Source organism: Nicotiana tabacum, chromosome 23, assembly GCF_000715075.1.
Source record: "Nicotiana tabacum cultivar K326 chromosome 23, ASM71507v2, whole genome shotgun sequence".
Lineage (NCBI taxonomy): Eukaryota > Viridiplantae > Streptophyta > Magnoliopsida > Solanales > Solanaceae > Nicotiana > Nicotiana tabacum.
This window is the reverse complement of record NC_134102.1, coordinates 112,095,145-112,120,434: the sequence shown is the minus strand read 5'-3', so window position 1 is coordinate 112,120,434 and position 25,290 is coordinate 112,095,145. Positions and strand designations below refer to the sequence as shown.

The window sequence follows — 25,290 nt, the reverse complement described above, 5'->3', positions numbered from 1 at the left end:
GACCTAAAAATAAAGAGAATCACATCCTCACCTTATCATCCGAGCGCAAACGGTCAAGCGGAGTCAACAAATAAAGTAATCATTCAAAACCTCAAGAAAAGGTTAGAAACAACAAAAGGCAAATGGCCCGAAGAGTTGCCTGGAGTCTTATGAGCCTACCGAAGAACGACCAAATTAAGTACAGGAGAAACTCCTTTTTCCCTTGTGTACGGTGTTGAAGCCCTAATCCCAGTTGAAGTGGGCGAACCCACTTTGAGATATTCTCAGACAAACGAAGAATCAAACGATAAAGCAATGCTAATCAACTTGGAACTGCTCGAGGGACGCACGGACTTGGCGCATGTAAGAATGGCAACTCAAAATCAGAGGATGGAGCGATATTACAATCGGAGAGCCAACTTCCGTTTTTTCAAAGTAGGAGAGTTGGTTCTAAGAGAAGTAATACAAAATACCTGGGAGCTCAACATGGGAAAGCTAGGTCCAATGTGGGAAGGCCCTTACCAGATTTTGAGCTGTCACTAGGAAAGGTTCATACGAGTTGGAGAACCAGAATGGAGACAAGTTGCCCAGTAACTGGAACATGGCACACATCAAAAGATATTATTGCTGATGAACAACACTCAAACAGAAAGTACGTGATGCACTCTTTTTCCCTTCGTTCAGTTTTTGTCCCAATTGGATTTTTCTAGCAAGATTTTTAACGAGGCAGCGACGGAAAGCATACTACGAAGAGAGCAGCAATAAGACCTTTGATAGCAAGGAAAACGAACAAGCATCCACTCGGGGACGATTAGGTAATCTTTGGTTCGATAGCAAATTCCCACCGGGAAGTTAAGTTTGCTACCGAACAGTGGTTACCCAACTGTTCACGGGCACAAACCGCCAAAGGACTGTTAGGTATTCTTTCGCTCGATAGCATGGATTCCTAAGGGAAAACAAGATATGTTACCGAGTGAAGGATTACCTAGCAATTCATTGGTGGGACCTTTGAAGATACAACATTTCCAGTGTTCCAATTCGCATTTTTCGCATTCAAACTGTGGGGGGGGGGGAATGATATGAGGTTACGACAACAATGACTGCTACGTCAACCGGGAACGAAAATTCGGAAACAAAATGCATCATCGGGACCGGGGACTATGCAGCCAGCCCCGTAGAAACAAGTTGTACAAGATAGCCACAAGTAATGGCAATTTCTTTTCTGCATAGCAAAATGCTCTTGTAATTTCTAAAAATAAAACAAATAAAATGAAATCCTTTTACTTTTATCTTGTTTCTTGTCTCAGTGATGAGCTGATTTTGTCATTTGAAAGTTAAACAAGTACTTCAAATTTTAGTGCCGTAATGAAAGGAGACGTCCTCTTCAAGAGCACCGTAAACATAAGATGGTCCTCTCTTATAAAAACCCTCACATTAAAGGGTTGGTTCCGGAAGAATCAATGCCCGGAATCCAAAATTTTATTGGGGAAAAATACACTCGAAGCCCCATATGAAAAGGATGCAAGAGCGTGAGGAGAGAGAATCCCTAGAGAAAATATTGAGCGACCAATAATTTTGAGCTTTAATGGCTGCTATGGCCGGCGACCAACCATTGTTATTGGCTGGTCAGCCCTCCCCCATTGTCGCCCCATCAAATACCCCCACACACAATAAGACCCAACCATTAGATTATAGTAATATTCTGAAACCAGTCATGTTAAATAATCCCACGAAACAAAACACTAGCGAGAATGTAACAGTTCAACCAATTCCTTTCAAACGAGCGGCTTTTCTTCATGGGCAACCTTTCGTCAAGTTCACAGAAGCAGAATCAATCAAATGAATGTCATTGAAGGTTTACAATATGCAGTACTGGGCAGGTTTTCATATGGATGGCCATAACTACAAGAATTACGTCGCATTGTCCCAATTCAATGTAGTGTCAAAGGGGAATGTAACATTGGTTATTTCAGAGATAGGCTGATATTAATTCAATTGTCATTATGGGAAGATTTCATTACTCTTACGTCGAAAAATATATTTTATGTTAAAGACAAGGATGGTTACGAACACCAAATGTGAACGCTTATTTACGATGTTAAATTAAAAGCTGGTGAGGAAATGCCTATGGCCCTGGCTTGGATTTCGTTTCCAGGATTGTTACCTACTTTCTTTGTTAAAGACTGCTTATTCTCTTTAGCTTCAGCTATTAGAAAACCTATGCATCTTGATATGGCTATAAGAAATAAGACGCAACCTAGTTGTGCTCGAGTTAAGGTCCTTGTTGATCTATTGGCTGATCTTCCTAAGAAGGTTAGAATGGATATAGAAAATGAGGAAATTATGGAAACAAGGACCGAGTGGGTTACAAATAAATATGATATGCTGCATAAATACTGTAAACAGTGTAGATTGCAAGGACATGAGGACATTGAATGTTGGTGTTTGCATCCAGAATTGATGGCTAATGATAAAAGGTAAACAGGCTACAAATGTTAATGGTAAAAATAATGTGCAGAATAAGGAGCCTTTGATGATCCTTTCAAGTGAAAAAGTAGTTGGGAATGTTGGGGAGAAATGCAAAGAAGTAAGGGACAATAGAGTAAAGAAAATTGGACAGTAAGGTGATGTGCAGAAAGCTGGACAGCAAGGGGATATGCAGAATCAAACTTGGATGAAAATTATATCTATTCTAACGAGCCTCAACAGACTAACAAATTTGCAGTCTTAGAGGTAGAGAATGTGGAGAAGCAAGATGATAATCAGTTGGCTTTGGTGGAGAAATCAGTCGAGCAAATTAGTCCTAGACCTACTCTTAACACGACTGGTAGATTGAATCCAACAGCTCGTGTGTTTATTCCCAAAGTAACCGGGACAAGTTTGGTGAAAAAAAGAAAAACTCCTAGTCCTAAGAAGAATGGGAATGTTACAGCAGAAGGAGAACAAAGAGAATCAAGGGCTCAATGGGTTAATAGGACTTTTGTTCATACAAATGAAGATCGAAACAAGGTGGACAATGCCAACAGAGTTAACAAGGAACAACATGGAGTATATTTGCCTCGATTGGTTACTACAAATCAGTCTTGCCAAAAAGTTCCTTCACAGTCTTTAGCTACTCAACTAGGTAGATTGTGGAGTGATCAACCGGAAGAAGAATATGAAAAATAAGGAGAATTCCACTCTGATGAAGAACATGTGGATGAAGAAGGTGATAAACAATCCTGGGGGGAAGATTTATATGAGATGGTGCAATTTGTAACTGAGGAAATTCAGAATGATGGTGAGCAATCAATGTTGAAGAAGGTTGATGGAAGTGCTGAACCAGTTAATCCTAAACCACCAGATAAAACAATACATAAACCAGCCATACAAGATAAGAATCTTAATCCTTGCCCTGCATTACCTGATACAACCCTAGCTCCAGTGAATCCTAACCTACAAAACAATAATAATATCATCCTTTCAGAGAACCATGTAACATCTGTAGCCCCAGTAAACAAAGAATTTCCTAAAGGAAACTGTGCCTTAGCTCCTAAATCTGTGAAGACTCAGATGGTTAAACAAAACAAGAATGATGAAGAGGAAAATAATGTGGAGAAGAATGGACCAGACATGGATGAGGAATCCACTACACAAAACTTCATGCACATAGCAAGGCAAGGTGACTTATCTCCCCGAGTAATAGATAAGGTGAAATCAGCAGGCAGAGGTAAGAAGAAGCAGCAAAATGAAAATACCAAGGTTCCAGGATCTGGTGTTCAAACAAGAAGGGTAGTTTCTAAATCCATTGTTTAATCATGAATGCCATCATTTGGAATATTAGATCGGTGAATACACAATAGGCCTTTGAAAGGCTTATTACAATGCATAGACGACACAAATTCAGGTTTGTGGGATTAATGGAACCAATGCAACAGTCGAGAAAACTTGAAAGATATAGGAGCAGACTTGATTTTGCACAGACTTTTGTCAATATTTCTATAAAAATATGAGCTTTTGTAGATGATTGATTTGAGGTTAATGTGTTATTTAACATGCATCAACAGCTCATATTGAGGTTGATCGAGATCAGTACTCAACAAAAAATTATCCTCACCCTAGTATATGCTAAATGTGATCATATTGAGCGTATTGAATTGTGGGATACTTTGTATGCTTTGGCAAGTGATATGATTGTTCCATGGATTGTTGGTGGGGATTTCAATGTAATATGGGATGAGGAGGAGAAGTTTGGAGGTCTGCCAGTCCCTTTGAATGAAGTTGATGACTTTAGGCATTGTATTAACACTTGTAATCTCAATGATCTTGGATTCAAAGGAAGCATATTCACATGGTGGAATGGTAGGGCTGAAGAGTACTGCATTTTCAAAAGGCTTGATCGAGTGGTGGTAAATATGGAATTCCAGCAGCTATTTCCAGGAGGGGAAGTAACTCATTTGTCAAAAATTGGATCTGATCACTGTCCTTTATTGCGTGATCCAAATCACACGCCTATTAAGAAACAGTTTAGGTTCCTGAAGTTTTGGACAGAGCATACCACCTTTCAAGATGTTGTGAAGGAGAATTCGATTTATGAGAATATGGCTAACTTTCACGCTAGCTTTTTCACTATCTTCAACAATAAACTGAAGAAGTTGAAAAATGCACTGTCAGTCTGGAGTAAGGCTACATATGGGGATATATTTCAGAAAGTTGCAAGTTTAGAAGAGGTGGTCTTGGTGCATGAAACACAGTTTGAGGTTAATCCCACGAGAATGAATAGGGAAAGACTAAATAAAGTGCAAGCAGAACTCATTCGATATTTAGCTCTTGAAGAATAATTCTGGAGGCAAAAGGCAGGTATGGCATGGTTTAAAGATGGGGATCGCAACAACAAATTCTTTCATGCTCAGGTGAATGGGAGAAGGAAAAGATTGCAATTAAAAATGATTCAAAACAATGAAGGCAATTGGATAGAATGGAATGATCAAATGGCTGAGGAGGCTGTCAAGTTCTTTCAATCTCAATTCCATGAAGATGTGGTGCCTACCGCATTTGGGATAATCGATCATGTCCCTAACATGATTTCTATGGAGCAGAATCAGGATTTACTTGAACAACCAACAAAAAAAGAAGTGAAGCAAGCGGTACTCGGATTAAATAGAGACAGTGCTGGGGGTCCGGATGGCTTCACATGCAAATTATTTCACCAATGTTGGGATATTGTAGGAGATGATGTGTTTGCTATGTTCAAGGAGTTTTTTAATAGTAGAAAATTACCTAAGTTTATCACACATACAAACTTAGTGTCATTGCCAAAGAATAAGGAAGTTAACACCTTTTCAGACATGTGACCAATAAGTCTTAGCAATTTCATTAACAAGGTGTTCTCGAAAGTCATTCATGAAAGAATTGCTACACTGCTTGTGGGAGGAGCATTGTGGAAAATGTATTGCTGACTCAAGAGATAATTACGAACACAAGGCTAAGAACAAAATCAGGGCCAAATGTGGTGATCAAGTTGGACATAACAAAAGCTTATGATAGGCTTTCTTGGTTGTTCTTGTATAAAGTGCTGAGGAAAATAGGTTTTTCTCAAAGATTTATTGGGATAGTGTTTGGCATTGTTTCCAATAATTGGTATTATGTATTGATGAATTGACAACCCTATGGATTCTTCAAATCAACGAGGGGAGTCAAGCAGGGTGATCCCTTATCACCAACTCTGTTTATTCTATTTGCTGAGGCTTTGTTGAGGGGTCTTAATGCTCTACATCAGAATCTATATTTTTGTGGGTTTGGATTGCCAAAATGGAGCTCCAAGATTAATCATCTTGCTTATGCAGATGATACTATCATATTTTCTTCTTCTTATGCAACTTCCCTACACTAGATTATAGAGGTGTTGATGGCTTATGAATCTGCTTCTAGAAAGCTTGTTAATAAAGCAAAGCCTGCAGTCTACATGCATCACTTAACCAATATAGAGGTAGTAAACAAAGTGCAGAGGATAACTGGTATTTGCAGGTAGGAATTCCCATTCACTTACCTAATATGTCCCATATTCTATGCAAGGAGGAAAATGGAATACTATCAGGATTTAATAAAGAAAGTGTTGTATAAGCTGCAATCGTGGAAAGGAAAATTGTTATCAATTGGAGGTCGGGCAGTGTTAGTTACTCATGTACTCCAAGGCATGCCTATTCATCTTATTTCAGTAGTGAATCCACCACCATTTGTTATCAATAAACTTCATAAAATATTTGATCAATTCTTCTGGAGCAATTCTATAGGAGGAAAGGCAATGTATTGGGCATCTTGGGGAACTTTGTGTTTACCTAAAGAGGAAGGAGGTGCAGGATTTAGATCATTACATGATGTGTCAAGGGACCTATTTTGCAAGCTCTGTTGGAACTTTAGAACTAAACCAACACTTTGAGTTCATTCATGAGCCAAAAATATTGTAAAACGTATAATGCAATAGTCGTGCCATGGAGAAATGCATCTCATATTTGTAGGAAAATGATTGAATGTAGGGATGCAATTGAGCACCAAATCACATGGCAAACAAGAATGAGTTCATCATTATTTTGGTTTGACAATTGGACAGGGTTGGGTGCTTTGTATTTTACAACTCCTTCAGATTTTTATTGTGATGAGTCAATCCATAATGTATATGATGTAGTCATGTAGGTTGATTAGAATGAAGTCAAATTGATGCAGATTCTGCCTCAAGACTTAGCAGCTCATATCATTGACAACATCAAGCCTCAAGTACTTACTGATGAATTGGATTAGCCATTCTGGATTATAGAACCAAGAGGCAACTTTACTGTAAAATCAGCATGGGATTATTTACGAAGGAGGAAGGATCCTAATATTGTGTTTACAAATATTTGGGTCAAGGGATTACCTTTCAAGATTACATTGTGGAAGATTTGGAAGGGCAAGATACTATTGGATGATTTCTTTAGGAGGTTGGGATATTTTATACCATCTAGGTGTTGGTGTTGTCGAGAGCCAGATGAAGAAACTTTTTCGCATATGTTTTTCAGATCATTTGCAGCACGTACAGTATGGTACTATTTCCTTGCAAATGCTGGAATATCCATAGCTGGTTTGTCATTACAACAGGCAATTGTCAAATGCTAGATAGTGCAAGTTGTCCCTCAACTAAAACCTGTTTTTCAAGTATTACCTTCGATCATTTTGTGGGAGTTATGGAAGAGAAGAAATTGTTATAAACATGGGGAGTTTATTACTGTTAGTAGGGTGATATATCATATATCAACTACATTACAAGATCTAGTCAAAACTAGAAAGCCAAGCTTATAAAATATCCCACATAAATGGCCTGATCTGTTACATCTGTTAGAACATTATGCGCCAAGGTTGAAGGTAACAAAGGTCTTGTGGGAGCTTCCTGAACATGACTGGATAAAGGTAAACACATATGGGGCCTCAAGGGGTAATTCAGGTAGGAGTTCGATTGGTTTTGTAATTAGAGATAGTGAGGGTGATGTGAGATATGCAAGGGGAAAGGAGATACAAGAGGTTACAAATGTTGAGGCTGAAGCTATTGCAATCCTGGAGGCAGTAAAATTTTGTGTGCGGTATGGTTACACAAATATCCTCATACAAACAGATTCTTTATTGATGAAAAATATGGTCGATGGCACATGGGATTCACCTTGGAATGTAGATGTATATGTACAGGAGATTAGAGAATATATAAGGAGAAGTAATTGTATGATATCACACATCATGCGAGAAGGCAATAAATTGGAAGATTACTTAGCAAATTATGCATTGGATAATGGAGATTATGAGGCAAACAACTTTGCACAATTGGAGGTTCAAGGAAGGAGAATTGTTAATAGTGATAAGATGCAATGACCATATTTACGTATAAGAGTGGATAGGAGATAACGTGGAGCAAGGAGTGCATGAGCAGGGAAAGAATGATGGGGGATTACAAGAAAGTATGAGAGAAAGGGGAAGGAGAAAACTATAAGGAGAGCACTGCACACAACTATCATGATCAAATCCTTAGGGAGGAGAACATGATAATCTTTTATAATAACCATGGGTTCTTTTTTGCAGGGAACGTTACTGTAGCTATGCCTTATTCATTGACAAACCTTCAAATGGTGGTATTAGTACTTTGTACTCATTCCATTGAAGGGAAATCATAGATAAGCACAAGCATAGCAATAAGGGTAGCAAAGGGCAGATCGGGTGCCCAGTTATACTACATGGATAGCACTCAAAGTACTGGATTTGGAGAAGCTTTCTGGGCAAAATGGATGCATTGAGGAACAAATTCTCAGTGCAGCACTCAAAAGCAACAACCCAGAAGCTAAATCATACAAAGGTATCAACAAGAATCATAGGTACTACACACTAAATTGGATGCAAAAACAATGTACCCGAACACTGCTGGACAAGGTAGTTGTCATGGCCTTTGTTGCAATACATTTCGAATACATTGGACTCAAAGTGGGCAGATATCTCAATGAAGAATACTAGTAGGACAAACCAGGATGGAATTAATGCAGGGGTCTCAACAAATTACATAAGGAGATCACACAAAAATGAGTGCAAAAACAGTATACTCAGACAATTCTGGGCAGTACACTTCATCAAAATTATGAGAGGTTCAGATTGCTATTACATATGCAAGTGTAATTGGGAGGAAATATTGGATAGCTGGAATGGAAAGGCGCGAGGAAAGACATCACAAGTGTAAGGGAAGAAATTTCATATCACCATCATATGGACAGTGTTCACTTTGCAAAAAGAAATGGGTTATTTATGCAAATAGCGGAGCTGGGCAGGGGATCTATACGGAACGAGGCTATTTGTGCAAGCAGTGTACAATGTTCATTAACATGGGCTATTTATGCAAGTAGCGGAGTTGGACAGCACAAACGAAATTGGCCTATTTGTGCATGCAGCGTCATATGGGATTGGACAGAAAATGTTATAGACTTCGAGGGCTAGTTTTTATTTTTAATAACTACATTAGAACTCATGTACTATCATTGTTGAGTATCTTACTCAACTTTGATAATAGGATTGATGTAGTTACCATATTTTATTTCCTTCATCGTTTAGGACTTCATGACACATTGTCTTTTATTTTATTATAAATATAAAAAATAGCCCTAGGCACCTTGCCTAGTGGATTTGCTAAAAAAAAAAGGACGCAAAAAGCAAACTTGCGCAAATATTCATAGAAACCCTCATGTAAAAGGGAAGCTCGCGCAAATATTCATAAAAACCTTCATGTAAAAGGGAAATTTGCGCAAATATTCATAAAAACCCTCACATAAAAGGGATAATACTCAGAACCAAAATGCTTCGATGAAAAGGCACTTGAACAAAAAGAAGAAAGTATGTATTTATTTATAAGAACGGGCCAAAATGTTACAAGTGCAAAATGGGAAAAGAAAAAGCTAAACTGCAGCGCCTCCGAAACTAGGAGGAAGAGAAGTATCCGCATTGTCGGGAAGAGTAGGTGGTTCCGCCGATGGTTCAACGCTTTCCCAGTTTGGTTTCGGCTTCATAGCATTCCGATCCTTCTTTAGTTTCATAAAACTCGGAACCAGAATCAGAAGAACCTGGAGCATCAGACTACACCGAGAGTCCATTTTTTGCAGCCAACTCAAGCTCTCGGGCTTTAGCAATTTCGGCATCAACATCAATGATACCAACTTTGGCCTCTTCTAAGGTTTTCCTCCTCATGCTTTACATGGAATAAGTTTTTTCAATAATGAGGGAAGCCGATCGGCGCTTAAGTTCTTCTTTTGGTTGAATAACCTCGTCGGAAAGGTTTTTCCGGGCGGATCTAGCAAATTTGAGGCTGACGTCAAGCTCACGGAAAATTGAACTAAAGATCCTATTATGATTGATAGTTTTCATGTACTTCTCTTCTAGCTAGGCATGTTTTGCCTCCACAACAGCAAGCTCTACACTTTTGGAGTTCAAGGATGCCTCCAAGTTGATCACTCTTTCAGCGGAGGCAGTCTCACGGTCGGTTGCAGCAAGAACAACATTTTGGACTTCTGCCCATTTGGCCTTGGCCTCGTCAAAATTAACCCTCAGAGGCCCAATCTCTTGGCTAAGGATTACCACTTCTTGCTCGCTTTGCTGTAAACGAGCCTCCAAAACAACGGCTTCAGTAGCTCTGGTTTCCAGTTCCGAGAGGCGGAGAACAGTCTGGTCCCGTTCTGCCAAAAGTTGATCCCCTTCAGAAGTAAGTTCTTCCTTCTCACGAATCAACCTTTGAAGGCCCTCATAGGCAAAATAAGAAGAGGAAAAACTTAGAATACATTCGTTCAAAAGTAAAAAGAAATAACAGAGGAAAGAAGGAACGTACCGCTGCAGCGTTATGCATAGCATTGTTCAACAAACACTCGCCCGAGAGTGTTTGAATCTTTTCCCAATCTTTTTCTGAAGCCAATGGCTTTAGGTAATTAGCAAGCTTCACGTCGTGATAGCAGGTTGCATCCGGTGGAGACCGAAAGAGTAATGTTCCTCCTCCTTTGTGGATCTTCAGAAGGAGCAGCATAATTTTACCCCAAGTTCCCATGAACTGGGGACTGTGGAAGAGGAACACCTTCTTCATGGTCAGGTAAGGCCGATGGAGATGGTGTAGCAACCGCTGATGAAAGAATAAATAAAGATGGAAATGATGTAGTAGTTGCTAGTGTTGGTTAAGGTAGAGATGAAGCTGATGGAGTTAAAGAGTGAGAAGCAACTGCATCAAATGCAGTGCTGGTTGTTTGATACTCGCCAACCAAAGACGGCAAGGACCTAGTACTCAGGCCCGCAGCACCGGTTGCAGCAATTGGGGCCCGAAAATGGGAGTTGTCATATTCTACCAAATCAGACTATCCCCAAAGTGTCGAGATATCGTCTTCAGTTGTTGTAACTATCTCAACAGGTCGAGCATCCTGTTGAGATGATGAGGATCGTCGCCTTCTGTGTAAAGAAGCTCCCTCATCAACATCTTCTTCATCATCATCAATCATCACGGTGTCTACGACCGGCCCAGAAGGAGGACCAGTCATCATCACCACCAGAGATGATTCGGGGGCATCAACCTTTTCCCTTTTATTCCTTTTCCCGGCCGCGGAGGAGCATATTCTTTTAGTTTGTTTATCGTCCGATCGGGGACTCCGTAAAGAAATATTTGCACTCGAAACAGGCCCGGAGATACCTGTTCGAATAAGTGCTTCCTGAAGCAGCCTCACTGCATCAGCAGGATCAGCCAGAACGTCCTCCTCGGGGACAGCAACAGAGTCCGCAGGTAGACCTAATTCCATGAACAAAATCAAAAGGGTTCAACCAAGTTCTTCATATACAAAAATGGAAGCAAGGTAAATTAGAGTTACCATGATTTTTGGCCTTCCACCTGTATTTAAGAGTTAGTTCTTTCCATGAACGAGTTTCGGGCGTTGTGACATCCAAAATCTTTTGAACCCACCGGTTCAAACCTTCCACCACCGGTGGGAGCCATTGAGTTGCTGAAAAATGCGAAGGGTGAACAGATGATACAGCCATAGAAAAATATCTAGTAAGAGGAATATTATACAAAGAAGTTACGAGTGCGGTTCCAAGCAACTGGAAAGGATGAAGTCGTTGTCGGAATGATGTCATTAGTGGCAACTGCAACGAACTACTCTATCCACCCACGGCTGCTTTCATCATCCAAGCTAGACAACAAAGCATGGTGGTCACGCTTGCAAAGGTTTATCATTCCCCCGCGAAAGATTTTGGGGGAATAGAGATTCATCACATGAGCTAAGGTTAGCTCCTCCCCAGTTTCTTGGCACAAGCGTCAGAGGCAGGCGATCATTCTCCATGCTGAAGGACTTACCTGTGCCAAACATACCTACTAGCAAAGGCAAAACTCCGCAATCATGGAATCAAGCTCTCCGCTCAAAGAAAACGTACCCAAAGTAAAGGGATGCGTAAAAAGGTATGTAAAACCTTCCTGGGGAAGGGTCACTCGCTCCGATAAATCAAGAGCGATGATTTCCAACTTATTGCGGCAGTCCTCCTCCACAGCAGGAATACTAAAAGGATGACTGGAAGAAGGATACCTACTAACAGCCCATATACGAGGGTTAGAAGTAGGAAATTTATCTTCAAAATCCTTCGAAGTACTAAGCCTTCTTGGGATGATGGAATCCACTGTTGGAGGAACGGAATCCTCGATTTTGTTCTTATTCTTCGTAGAACCACCACATTTGGAGAAAGAAGTCATTAGAAAGGAAGAAGGTAAAGAGTTTGTGTTTGAAGAAAAATAGAAAAAGGATGAAAAATAAGGATACAAATTAGAAGCTCAAGCAATTGTGAAATGCAAAGGAAAAGAAAGTTGCATATAAGTAAAATTTTGGCGGCTAAATTCATGGACATGATTACCTCGATAACCGGCTAAAGCTCTGCTGAATCATGGGATGATGCGTGTTCGGGACATTAAATGCGGAGAGACGTGCGTCTAATCAACTGTTAGAGACCTTCAGAGGGAATTATAGTAATTCCCTTCAAAAAGGTATTTCTACCAACTTTCCGGTAATACAAAGTTATGTCACCGGAAAGCAGGGGGACTATCTGTATATGGTAAAATATGATATGACACGTGGCTGACTAAAAGGAGGACACATGGAATCCAAGATGGAATGGCTGAGGATCGAACGCAGCCATCGCGCTTGTCACCGGAACGGATAACGTTCATAAAAATGTATTAAATGCTCTGCGCCCGGTAGCATTTACTAAGGAATATTCTACAGCATTAAGAGCGACGGTCCATTACAAAGAATTTGACATTTACGCTTAACGTTGCATCTTCGTCAATGACCATCATAATTGACATTAAAAGAAGGCACGATCCTAGGACCTTCTTCCCTAGACATAACTATAAATAGTGAGCTGAGTTATCATCGTAAAGGACACGAAATTTCTGGCAAGAATATATATTATATTTTATACAAAAGCTTTATATAATTTCACTCTCTTGCTTTTTGATCTCATCATTGCTGTGTTCGGAAATCGTGTTCACGGAATCACTATCTTTGCTATTCCATCTATATTCCAAGGCTTAGTGCTGCGTATTTCTTTGATTATTATATTATTTCAGGATCAAATTAATTCATTTGTTTAAAAATTACGTATAAATTCAATTGTACTATTTTATGAGTAAATAGTTGTATACGGCACTACCAGCTATCCACTTCTCTGATCTAATTAGTCACGTCATGGCTGATTCATTTTGTCAACAATATCATCGCGAGACTTTTGTTATAATTGCAGTGATGTTAAGGTAAGGTGATGCAAAATCGTTAACTTTTCTCTTCCCAATTAGATGGCTGGCCTTGAATTGAATGGCTACTTGTATGCATGTGGACAAAGATTTCCAGATCAATGCGTATGAAAGATTGACTATTTTTTTTTTTTTTAATAACTGTAGTATCCGGGTCAGTTACTTGTCACTTTCCACCACCAACAGATATCAGGTAACTATATCTATTAAAGTTTGAATAGATGAAAAGAAATACCTAGTATTTTTTGTCTCCGCTTGAATTTGAACTTACTTTGTGCCAAAGATAGCTAATGCCCAGAAAAAGGTTTTAGACTCGGGGTGTGTTTGGTATGACAGAAAATATTTTTCGGAAAATATTTTCTCATTTTCTACTGTTTGGTTGTACAAAATAGTTTGAAAAATATTTTTCTAAATATCATATTTTTTTGAAATTGAAGGAAAATGACTTCCCTATAAAAAGTTAGGAAAATATTTTCCAAAAACTCTGCATACTCTCACATCTAACCCCCAATTCCCTCCCCATCTCTCGCCTACCCCGCCCCCTCTCCAAAAAGATATTTTTTTTTTAGATTTCAATTTTTTCCTTTTCCGTTCGTGAAGATGACACTATGTCCAGGATTGACTATTCTTAGTTTAGCTTTAAAAGATTTTTTTTTTTTTTAAATTACTCAACTACTATATATGTAGAGTTCAAGCAGAGGATAATGACTCCAAGTATATATACTTGCTGCAGGCGTATGTTCTGGCAAACAACTATTATCGAATCTATTTTCTCAAACTTAAATTAGGCATCTTATTTGACTCATGTTAAGATAATAACTAAATTAGCTGTGTTTATTGTTATATTGAAACTTAAATTACTATGAAATTTTCAGTCATTTATTACTCTTTTTTGTCAATTATATCCTTACTGTTTCAATTAGTGAAGTGCTAATTACTTGAGATAGTTTATGCAGCGAGAAAGGATAACTTAGAATAAGGCTATCAAATGTCTTTCTTAACGGGTGTACAAAACTCACGAAAGAAAATAAATTAAATGGACAACGTATATGGAGGAGAAACAGCTTAGGTATTTCAATTTGCGATAAACAGATCTTTATAATTGTGGTGTTATGATTTAATGATCGTGTAGAATAAATAACTTTTTCCAATTATTTTCTCTTTTCACGTTGTGCGTCGTGTTAGAATTTGAATAATAATTATAGACTTACCTTAAAATGCTTAGAAGTTCTAATTGCGCTACTTCTCTATAGAAGTCAATTGTTTTCTACACCAATAAGTCTACGCAAACTCATGATAAAGTCAAACAGCATTCCAAAAATATATTCACAAACTAAGTTAGTGTTTGGATATAGATTTCGTTAAAACATGAAAAATAAATTTTTGAAGATGAGATGAAAAATAATTTTTAAAAGTTAAAAATTTGTTTGGATATGCATTTTACTTAAAAAGAATTTGATGTTTTGTGAGGGATATGCGGCAATCACTCAAGCGCAGAATCTTTGGTGTTGAAATTGGTACGGACAGGATATTACTGGCCTCGCATGAAACAAGACACCAAAGATTTCGTATGAAAATGTAATAAGTGCCAACGCTACGCATCACTAGTACATCAACCGACAAAACCCTTACATTCGGTTCTGTTCCCATGACCATTTATGAAATAGGGGATGAACATCGTCGGACCGCTGCCACTGGCTCCCGGAAAGGTAAGGTTTCTTTTAATTTTGACTGATTATTTTTCTAAATTGGTGGAAGCAGGTTCTTATCAGAAAATCGGAGAACGCAAAGTGATCGATTTCCTGTGGAAAAATATAATTTGCAGGTTCGGAATACCAAAAGAGATAGCATGCGACAATGGCCCACAGTTTATCGGTACAAAAGTTACAAGGTTCTTCGAAGACCTGAAAATAAAGAGAATCACATCCTCACCTTATCATTCGAACTGCATTCCAAAAACGTATTCACAAACTAAGCTAGCGTTTGGACATAAATTTCGTTAAGACATGAAAAAATAAATTTTTGAAGATGAAATAAAAAATAGTTTTTAAAATTTGAAATTTTGTTTGGATATGTATTATACTTGAAAAGAATTTGAAATTTTGTGAGTGGAAAACATTGATTTCAAGGCCAAAAAATGATCAAAATCTATAAACAAATAGATATTTGAAAACAAAACTTGAAAAAAAGCTCCAAAATTTTATGATCAAACGGGAGCTAAGTCTCGTATTGTGCTATTACAAATGTCATCTTTACCAAAGTAACTGCTGAGAGATTTCCTTTGTATACATGTGGATTATGACTCCTGCATAATAAAACATCTATTTCCCTTAATATGACTTAGAATATGACCCCAAAAAACTATGGCAGTGCCAAATTTTTGAAACAAAATGATCAACCAAAATCCAACCAATAACTTCAACAAGAAGAAGAAAAAGACTGCTACTTAAATGCCAATACACCACTTGATTACATGCAACAACTAACCCAGTCTAATCTCACAAGTAGAGTGTGGGAAGGGTGGTATATACGCAGATCTTAGGCAGGCCTTACCTCTACCCGGTAAAGGTAGAGAGGTTGTTTCCGATAGACCCTCGGCTCAAGAATAAGTACACGCCACTTGACTACATGGATAATAGTAAATCAGAGAACACTCCAAGCAGAACTTTGCAACCATTTTAGATTTTATCCTCATAACATTAGCAGGCCAAGTATTGTACATTCCAATACATAATAAAAGTATTCTAATTCTAGCAAACAAAAAAGATTATGAAACTCCTTGAAGAAAATTGCCTCATATTCTTATTTCCTTTATTACATCAAGGAGCTTTTTCCCTTGGTCCAGTAATATCACTTGCAAAATCATTATTGTGCTAAAACTACACAGATCTTTGGTAATCTGAAGGTTTATAAGGGGCGAAAAGTTCACTCAACATTTTTTTCTTTCGTCTGGGATTCAAATTCATGTCCCCGCACTGCAGATCATTGCAGTATATTTGTAACAACACACTTACACAGGCTCTTTTGTAGTATTTACAAGCGTAACGTTGCATACACTTCTCCCATCTCAGGACGTCCTCTTCCATTTCCGCTATTGTTGGTAGCTTAAATTTCCCCGCAAGAAAATGAGCTAACCATTTGCTTTGCATCTCAGTAGTGTATAGTATTGCAGGGCTCTCAGAATACCCAAGTATCGCGAGCTGTGGAATACGAGGGTGAATGCATTCGCGGTAGAAGGGAGATGAAGAGCCAGTAATGCATTTCTGAAAATAGGTTGAGGTGAAAATATTACAAAGCTTATCATCACTTCTGTATCCAGTTGCAAAGATGACAATGTCTGTTTTCAAAGGAAGATTCTCCTCCTCGTCGATGATGAGTCCTTTTTTACAAAAGCAATAACTTTTCGACTTCTTTAAAATGAGGCTTCCTTCTTCTACCATTCTGTAGAAATCAGCTGGCAACACTGTGAACATGCAAGAAGATATCTGTCTAAGAAAACCATGGTCCGGAATCATATTGTACTTCTTCAATGGGTATATCCATTTGAGATAACTTTCCACAAACTTTGAAAATATGCACAGCTGAAAGTACCAAGCAGATCCATCAATCGTTACACAGCAAAATACAGGTAGAATTCTGAATGGATCTTAGACTAAAGTAATGTGAGGCAAATTAAGGAAGTTACTACTTACAAGTGGTGAAAGTAAAATTGCCAAGAACCAGAGGAAAAATCCTTCGCGGGGCTTATGGATCATTAACTCTGAGAATCTATTCAAATTCTGAAAAGAGAGTTTTAGAAAGCCCTCTGGTACTGTCCAATGTACCCTCCTGAGTAGCAATGTACAGGGATGTTTCACTCCTGAAATCAACAAATTATAAAGCTCTTTTGTCAGTCCAAAGAAGTCTGCTGCAAACTAGTAAATTTTGTCCCGAATGACATAGCGAAACTGTGGAAATTTTTTGCATCATATCAATACAAACATGTCTAGCAGATAATTCATTAGTAGGCAGTAGATCTAATGGGAAAAAAACGACTGGTTAGTCCAGAAAAATTGGGCAATATCAGTTTGTTGTATCCGGTTAATTACTAAGTAGTATTTCCACCGTTCCACTTTGTTTGACACTATTTCCTTATGTCCATTCCATTTGGAATGATACATTTGTATAATTCCTTAATAAGAAGCTTTTATAGCTACAAAAATGTTATGATATATTTAAGATAATTTTTCTAAAAATCATACTTTATTCTTCTTAAATTTCGTGTTTAGTCAAACTATGACAAACAAAGTGAAACAGAGGAAGTACCATTTAGTCTGGCAACTTCTGCTGCAAGATCTATTGCTGATTTTTGGAATCCAATAACAGCGACGCGCTTATCTTTGACCAACTTAGTTGCACGAATACTTCCCATTTCAGCATAGTCCATGGAGTGTATAACCTTGCCATCGAACACCTCCGGCCCTCTATTCATTGGAAAGTGAGGGATATTTGGCAGGCCACTGAACTTTCCAATGCATAAGATTACAAAATCAACTTCATAAACCTACCAGTTCACCAACATCCAAGTATCAGAAGATACAAAGAAATCATGCATTTCAAGAAAGTAATGCAAAAAAGCTCTATTAAAATTAGAATAGACTGATCATTTGTGATCATCACAGCACAAAGACATCCTAGAGATAAAGGTAACCTAGCCTGAGAAAATGTTGCTTAAATACTTACCAGAAAGAGAAATGCTGCACAAGTAATAGTACTTCCTTTTTTTCCTTTTATGTTGCGGTACCAAAAGTACCCCTAGAACTTGTGGTTTGAATATAAAAGACAGAATCATCTATTCAAGATTATATCCTAGGTGATACCTGGTTTTGAACCAAATGACCCCTTTCGGGTATAAAAGAACACAACAACAACAAAATATGGGTTGCGGGAAGGGTAAAATGTATGCAGACCTTATCTCTACCTCATTCAGATAGAGAGATTGTTTCCGATATACCAATCAATCATCGAAATGAATAACAAATCAGGAAAACTTTATGAAAAAGATCGGGTATAAAAGAAAAGAGTGTAGTATAAAATGAAACAAAGGAGCAATATTTACTTTATATGGGTCCATAGGATGGAGGAGATCCAGTACTGTAACAACCCACTTGCGTTTAGGAGAGAATGCGCGGCCTGTACCACCCCATAGATTATCACAACCAGCAGCCATTTCTTCACCATCATCTTCACAACAGTAATCAATACTAACCACCTTAGCATTAAACTGAATATGTTTCAGGATGTTGAAGTGAAGAGCATAGGATTCAATATAGTCCTTAACTTGATTGTGATTAGGAAAAGTTTCTGTGACAGACTTTGGCCATGTAAAATCTGAGAACTGGTAAAAATCTTTAGGAGTTTGAAGTTTAGTTGACTCAATTGTATTGGACCACACTCCGCCAATACAATTTGAGGATTCAAAAATTATAGGATTAAAGCCCTGTTCCAGTGCGTGTTTGCATGCAACAAGACCACTTATTCCGGCGCCGATGATTCGTATTTGCTTTTTCCTTTTTCCAACATCGATTTCTCCGTTTACGTGCGTCTCCATGTTAAAAAGACAACAATACCCAAATTCCAACACCACAAAAAAAGGAAATTGGAGAACTGCCTACTATTTGATGGTTGAACTCAATTTTGGGACTTGTCAAATTATTCAGAGGACAACTGAGATTCTTATACTATAGCAACCAACTCAACCGACGTCCGGTTCACATAACATCCCATGTTTATACGGTATTTTAGAAAATAGAGTCGGACCATAGATTTTAATGTTACACAAAATAATTTTAATATCTAAAAAGAAAATATTCAAATTGATGTCTTGGTCAATTCTTTTAATATTATCTTAATGAATCTTTATTATACCAATCAATTGAATATATTTTAATATCTATAACTAAAAATTTGAATAACTTTGAATATAATACTTTTACTAACCTTGAATGATTATCATTATGCCTATCAAAATCAGTTTGATTTTGTACGATAATGAATTTGCTATTTGAAACGTTTTTGGCTTTATTGCTTTAAAGTTTTGTGATGTCTCTCATTGGAAATGTTTCTTAACTTTGATAACGTTACTTTAATATGCAACGTTACATTCTTGAAAATCAGATGTCCTATTTGGACTATATATAAGTATATGTTTGTGCTCATTTTGAAAATGAAAAAAGTAAAAACTTTCTATTATTGTGTTGCGGTGTCTTTGTTAATTTTTGTTGTTTGTGCTCCTAGTTTATACTAGAAAAGCTTGTTGAATCCTGGAGAATACGCCTACTTTATTCATCACTGTGTGGGCGAAATATCCTTAAGGACAATGTTCTTGACACGCCTCAAGCTAAACTTTTTATTCTCCATAATCATCCAAAATTTTCCAACATTTAATGCCACGGGACATCACTATTATACTCAATCGATGCCCCTTAAAAGCTTTTAGTGTTTAAGTTACGAAGTTATTTATATACTTATATCCATGGTATACATACATATATAAGAATTTTGCCGAAATTTATGAGATCCGATTTTTAGCGCACCAGAAACTATTTACATCTGGTAGCCGAAAAAGTGTATAAAATTTGTATATTTTTTCTATATATATATATATATATATATATATATATATATATACAAAAAATATACAAATTTGATACATTTTTTCGGCTATTAGTTTTATAACGGCTATACAATGTCATTTTCCTTAATAATAGGAGGGTAGTTATTTTGAGTCATAGTTTAATACGCAAAGGAGGTGGACAAGAGATGTCATTACTAGTGAAATTTCAAACACAAACATGTGACCGCTTCATCTTTTGGATTCCATATTTTCAGCCTTAGATGTAGCCAGAAGGCAAGGTTTACAAACTTAGTGTATGGAGTTATGTCATGAAAAGAGTTGGTACCATTGGAAAAATGTAGAAGGTGACAGAAACAAATTTAATTGGCGAGATTTTGAGACATGATGAATTGTTTTTCTTTAGAAAAAGTTATTTATCACCGTACCAAGTTTGGTAATAAGTTGAAGTAACATCACCCAAAGGATACAACAATATATGATTTGTACTTCAGCAACTAGCAATAATAAAGTACTACCTACTTCTCTTATTTTCAAGTTCTGAAAATTTGCAGGTTTATTTCTTTAATTCACTTGTATATCTACTTTTTGTCTTTAGGAAAATCTTGCAATTCTAGTTCTTGTGAAGGTTCATTCCACAAGAGGGAAGTTTAAGTAACAAAGATTAGAATAGTTATTTTTGTGGCATGAACCTTCACTTTGATTATCTTTTAGAAATGACTTTTGTGCGATCAACATTTATTTAGATAACTATCGATGAAATTTTGCCGGACCAAGAGACTCCATCAAAGACATGCATAGAAAATATAGAAAAGCTCAGGTTTCGACATGTCAGCTTAGTGGAATTAAAATTGAAGATGAGGGTATAATAGTCATTTCGTTTCTAAGCAAGCTGTGATACTTGTCTTATTCCTCTACACCGAACTCATACTCTCATTCTTATGCCTTCGCTTTCTTGCTCTCTGCCGAATTTTCTGGTTTGTTGTCAATTTTAATTTTAATACAAAATTATATATCTCTTTCTCCTTTATCCAAAGTTTTATTTCACTTTGATTTCAAGTCAGTTGAGTTCTAATGTTTATACCATATGTTATGCTACGTGGCCGTCCAAAAGAGTGACGCGTGGAATCTAAGACGGGGATAGCTAAAATCGAAGGCAATTGTCCCGTCTGTCACCTGAAAGAATAACGCTCATAAGGATGCAATAAATACCGTCCGTTAGCATCACTTCTAAAAATAGGTTGAGGTGAAAATATTACAAAGCTTATCATCACTTCTGTATCCAGTTGCAAAGATGACAATGTCTGTTTTCAAAGGAAGATTTTCCTCCTCGTTGATGATGAGTCCGTTTTTACAAAAAAATAATTTTTAGACTTCTTTAAAATGAGGCTTCCTTCTTCAACGTAACTCTCTTATAGAAATCAGCTGGCAATATTGTGAACATGCAAGAAGATATATATGTCTAAGAAAGCCATGGTCTGGAACCATATTGTACTTCTTCAATGGATATATATATCCATTTGAGATAACTTTCCGCAACTTTTGAAAATATTACAGCTGAAAATACCAAACAGATCCATCAATTGTTATACAATGCTAAAAGTAAAACACTAGTAGAACTCTGAATACATCTTAGACTAAAGCAATGTGATGCAAAATTATGGAAGTTATTACTAGAGGAAAAATCCTTCGCGGGGCTTATGAATCATTAACTCTGAGAATCTATTCAAATTCCGAAAAGAGAGTTTCAGAAACACTATTAGAAATTCGCGAAAAATCGATCAAGCCATACCGACCAACGTTGGTCGGTCAAAAAAAGCGACCAAAAAACCGTCCAACATGGACGGAAACTACAAAAAAAATATTTTACAATTTTTTTAAATTACATATCGACCAAAGTTGGTCGGTAAATTGGTCAAAAAGTTGACCGAGCTGGTCAGACTTGCTTAGTCAAAACAACTTTTTGATTACCGACCAACTTTGGTCGGTAATGTGGACCCATTTTTTTAAATTTTAATAATTATATTATTATTTAATTTTTTTTATAAAATTTAAAAAATCTATAAAAAGTTGACCGAAGTGGTCAGACTTACTTAGTCAAAGCAACTTTTTGATTACCGACCAACTTTGGTCGGTAATGTGGACCCAATTTTTTAAATTTTAATAATTATATTATTATTTAAAATATTTTATAAAATTTAAAGAATTTATATTTAAGATTACCGATCAAAGTTGGTCGGTTAATGCAGGGGAAGCATTTACCGACCAACTTTGGTCGGTATATTTTTTTTCCTGGAAAATAACCGACCAAAGTTGGTCGGTTATTAGGCCAACATTGGTCAAACTTTTGAATCACTTTAATATTTACTATCTAAATAATATAAATGTAATCCGTTAACACTTTATTTTGTAATACAAATAATGAATACACTAACATATACTATAACAAGCTATATATAGTTAAAGTAGTACAATGAAGTGTGTGTGTGTGTGTGTGTCTATATATATATATATATATATATATATATATATATATATATATATATATATATATATATATAGGTGTAATAATAAATTTAAAAGAACACGAAGCGCTAGGGCCACAGGGTCAGGTTCTTTTGGGGATAGACTTGTGAAGAAGCAATAATCTAATTAGTATATATAATTGATCATCATCAAATATATCTATTTGTAAATTGATTCATCAACTTATAACTTACTTAGATGTATCGATGAATATTAAAAACAAAACGTTTTAACCTATATCGATTAATATTAAAAACAAAACGTCTCGACCTATATCGATTAATCTATGTCATGCATTATTAGTGATGAATGAATGAAAAATAGAAGAATTAATACTAAACATCTTTGACATGTATATATATATATATGGATCACAAATTAAAGAAACAAAAGAAGTTATTAGCATTAAGTAAACGAGTTAATAGGTCAAACATGGTCAAACTTTTAATTTGAATCACATTAATATTTACTATCTAAATAATATAAATGTAATCTGTTAATACTTTTATAATACAAATAATGAATACACTAACATATACTATAACATGCTATATATGTAGTTAAAGTAGACAACGAAGCGTGTGTGTTATATATATAAACACACTAACATATACTATAACAAGCTATATATATAGTTAAAGTATTACAATAAAGTGGACCACAGGGTCGGGTTTTTTTAGGGATAGACTTGTGAAGAAGCAATAATCTAATTAGTATATATAATTTATCATCATCAAATATATCTATTTGAAAATTGATTCATCAACTTATAACTTACTTAGATGCATCGATGAATATTAAAAACAAAACGTTTTGACCTATATCGATTAATATTAAAAACAAAACGTCTCGACCTATATCGATTAATCTATGTCATGCATTATTAGTGATGAACGAATGAAAAATAGAAGAATTAATACTAAACATCTTTGACATGTATATATATATAAGGATCACAAATAAAAGAAACGAAAGAAGTTATTAGCATTAAGTAAACGAGTTAATAGGTCAAATTAACGACTAAACATATTTAAAATAGAATAAAATTGGTTTATCAATTGATAAATTTTTCGTACGTAGTAATGTATGTGATTGATCATCAATTACAATATAGTGTATGTGTGTGTGTGAAATTACTCATATACTTAATTATAACTTAGAAAATTTACTTAGATAGATGCTATTATAATTTATTAAAAGTAATTAGTTAATATAATTATTTATAAAGATTATGGTTATAGTTTATAATTATTTATAATAATTGTATAGTTAAATAAAATAAATGCTTATAGTTTATAATAATATTTTTATATTTTATAATATTTTAAGAAATAAAAACACAAAAAAAACAATTTAGTTTTTTTTAAAAAAAAATTACCGACCAAAGTTGGTCGGTTTATAGTCAAACGGTCAACACTTAATGTACCGACTAACTTTGGTCGATAATTCTAAAATTAGATCTGAAATATACGGGATTCCTCCCATTTCTCTTACCTCTCTTCTCTAATACCTTCCTCTCTCCTTCTCAATACCTTCCCCTCTCCTTCTCTATTTTCCTCACACAAATCCCATTCCCCACCCCGCGTCGCCACTGCCCAGCTGCCGTCGTCGCCATTGCCGCTGCTAGCCACTGCCCAACTGCCGCCCCTCCTTCTCCACCTCCTAAAAATTCTAGGTTTGAATTACAACTTATTTTTTTTGTGTATAAATTTAATGTTTTGTTAATTAGTTATGAATTAGTTAATTAGTGTTTCAATTGATTATTTAACTTTGTATTTTATTGAAATCTAGGGTTTAGGTCTTGTTTTAATTGAATTGATTACATATGGTATAAATTGAATGTTTAAGTTTGTATTGTTTTGAATAGTTTAGTTAGAATTGAATTATTAACTTTGAATTGAATTTAGTTTTTAGGATTTGTTCTTGTGAATCGAACTTTTGGGGTATGGGTTGAACTCTTAGGATATGAATTGAACTTTTAGGATATAAATTGAACTTTTAGTTTATGTTTAAACTCTTACGATATGAATTGAATTGAGTTTTTAGAATTTGTTCTTGTGAATTGAACTTTTAGGATATAAATTGAACTTTTAGTTTATGTTTAAACTCTTAGGATATGAATTGAACTTTTAGTTTATGTTTAAACTCTTAGTATATGAATTGAATTGAGTTTTTAGGATTTGTTCTTATGAATTGAACTTTTAGGGTATGGGTTGAACTTTTTGGATATGAATTAAACTTTTAGGATATAAATTGAACCTTTTGGATATGAATTGAACTTTTAGGATATAAATTGAACCTTTTGGATATGAATTGAACTTTTAGGATATGAATTGAACTTTTAGGATATAAATTGAACATTTAGTTTATGTTTAAACTCTTAGGATATGAATTGAACTTATAGTTTATAATTAATTATATTTACTATAATTTAATTTTTGGTGTAATTAGGAAAAAATAATTATCTTAAATTAACTAAAAAAGATTTAATTAATTTATAATTATAGAATAAATTAATTTGTTCTTGTTTTATTTGTATAGATGGAACATCGTACTTGGATGTACAATAGGAATTATCCTAATCGCCGGGGATTGCGAGAGAATTTTGTAGAAGGGGTTGATGACTTTATTAGACATGCAGTGTCACTTTCACCATACCAAAGTGAAGGAGTAATTAGGTGCTCTTGTGTCATGTGCGATTGTATGAAGTTTAAAAAATCGGAGGAAGTTAAGCTTCATCTTTATAGGAAGGGGTTTATAGAGAATTACTTTGTGTGGACTAATCATGGAGAGATCGATGGTAGCCATGGAATATTTCATAACATGGTTGTTGGTGACAGTAGTAGGTCGGTGGAGAATACAA

The 25,290-nt window shown here is 35.9% G+C and overlaps 1 protein-coding gene across 1 annotated transcript; it reads right to left on the bottom strand.

Moving 5' to 3' along the window:
• Positions 1-16,064: 16,064 nt before the first annotated feature.
• On the bottom strand, positions 16,065-19,047 carry LOC107828999 (putative flavin-containing monooxygenase 1). Its single transcript, XM_016656408.2, has 4 exons — positions 18,387-19,047; positions 17,594-17,831; positions 16,981-17,147; positions 16,065-16,869 (listed from the first exon to the last, which is right to left on the bottom strand). Exons 1-4 carry the CDS (start codon positions 18,876-18,878, stop codon positions 16,168-16,170), a joined length of 1,599 nt encoding a protein of 532 aa, XP_016511894.1. The 5' UTR covers positions 18,879-19,047; the 3' UTR covers positions 16,065-16,167.
• Positions 19,048-25,290: the final 6,243 nt, after the last annotated feature.

Excerpts from the sequence above, each read along its gene's own strand:
- LOC107828999 (XM_016656408.2), bottom strand. The coding sequence starts at position 18,878 with ATGGAGACGCACGTAAACGGAGAAATCGATGTTGGAAAAAGGAAAAAG. Across the intron at positions 17,832-18,386 it reads ATCCTATGGACCCATATAAA|GTTTATGAAGTTGATTTTGT; the intron begins GTAAATATTGCT and ends GTGAACTGGTAG. Across the intron at positions 16,870-16,980 it reads CAATTTTACTTTCACCACTT|CTGTGCATATTTTCAAAGTT; the intron begins GTAAGTAGTAAC and ends TGGTACTTTCAG.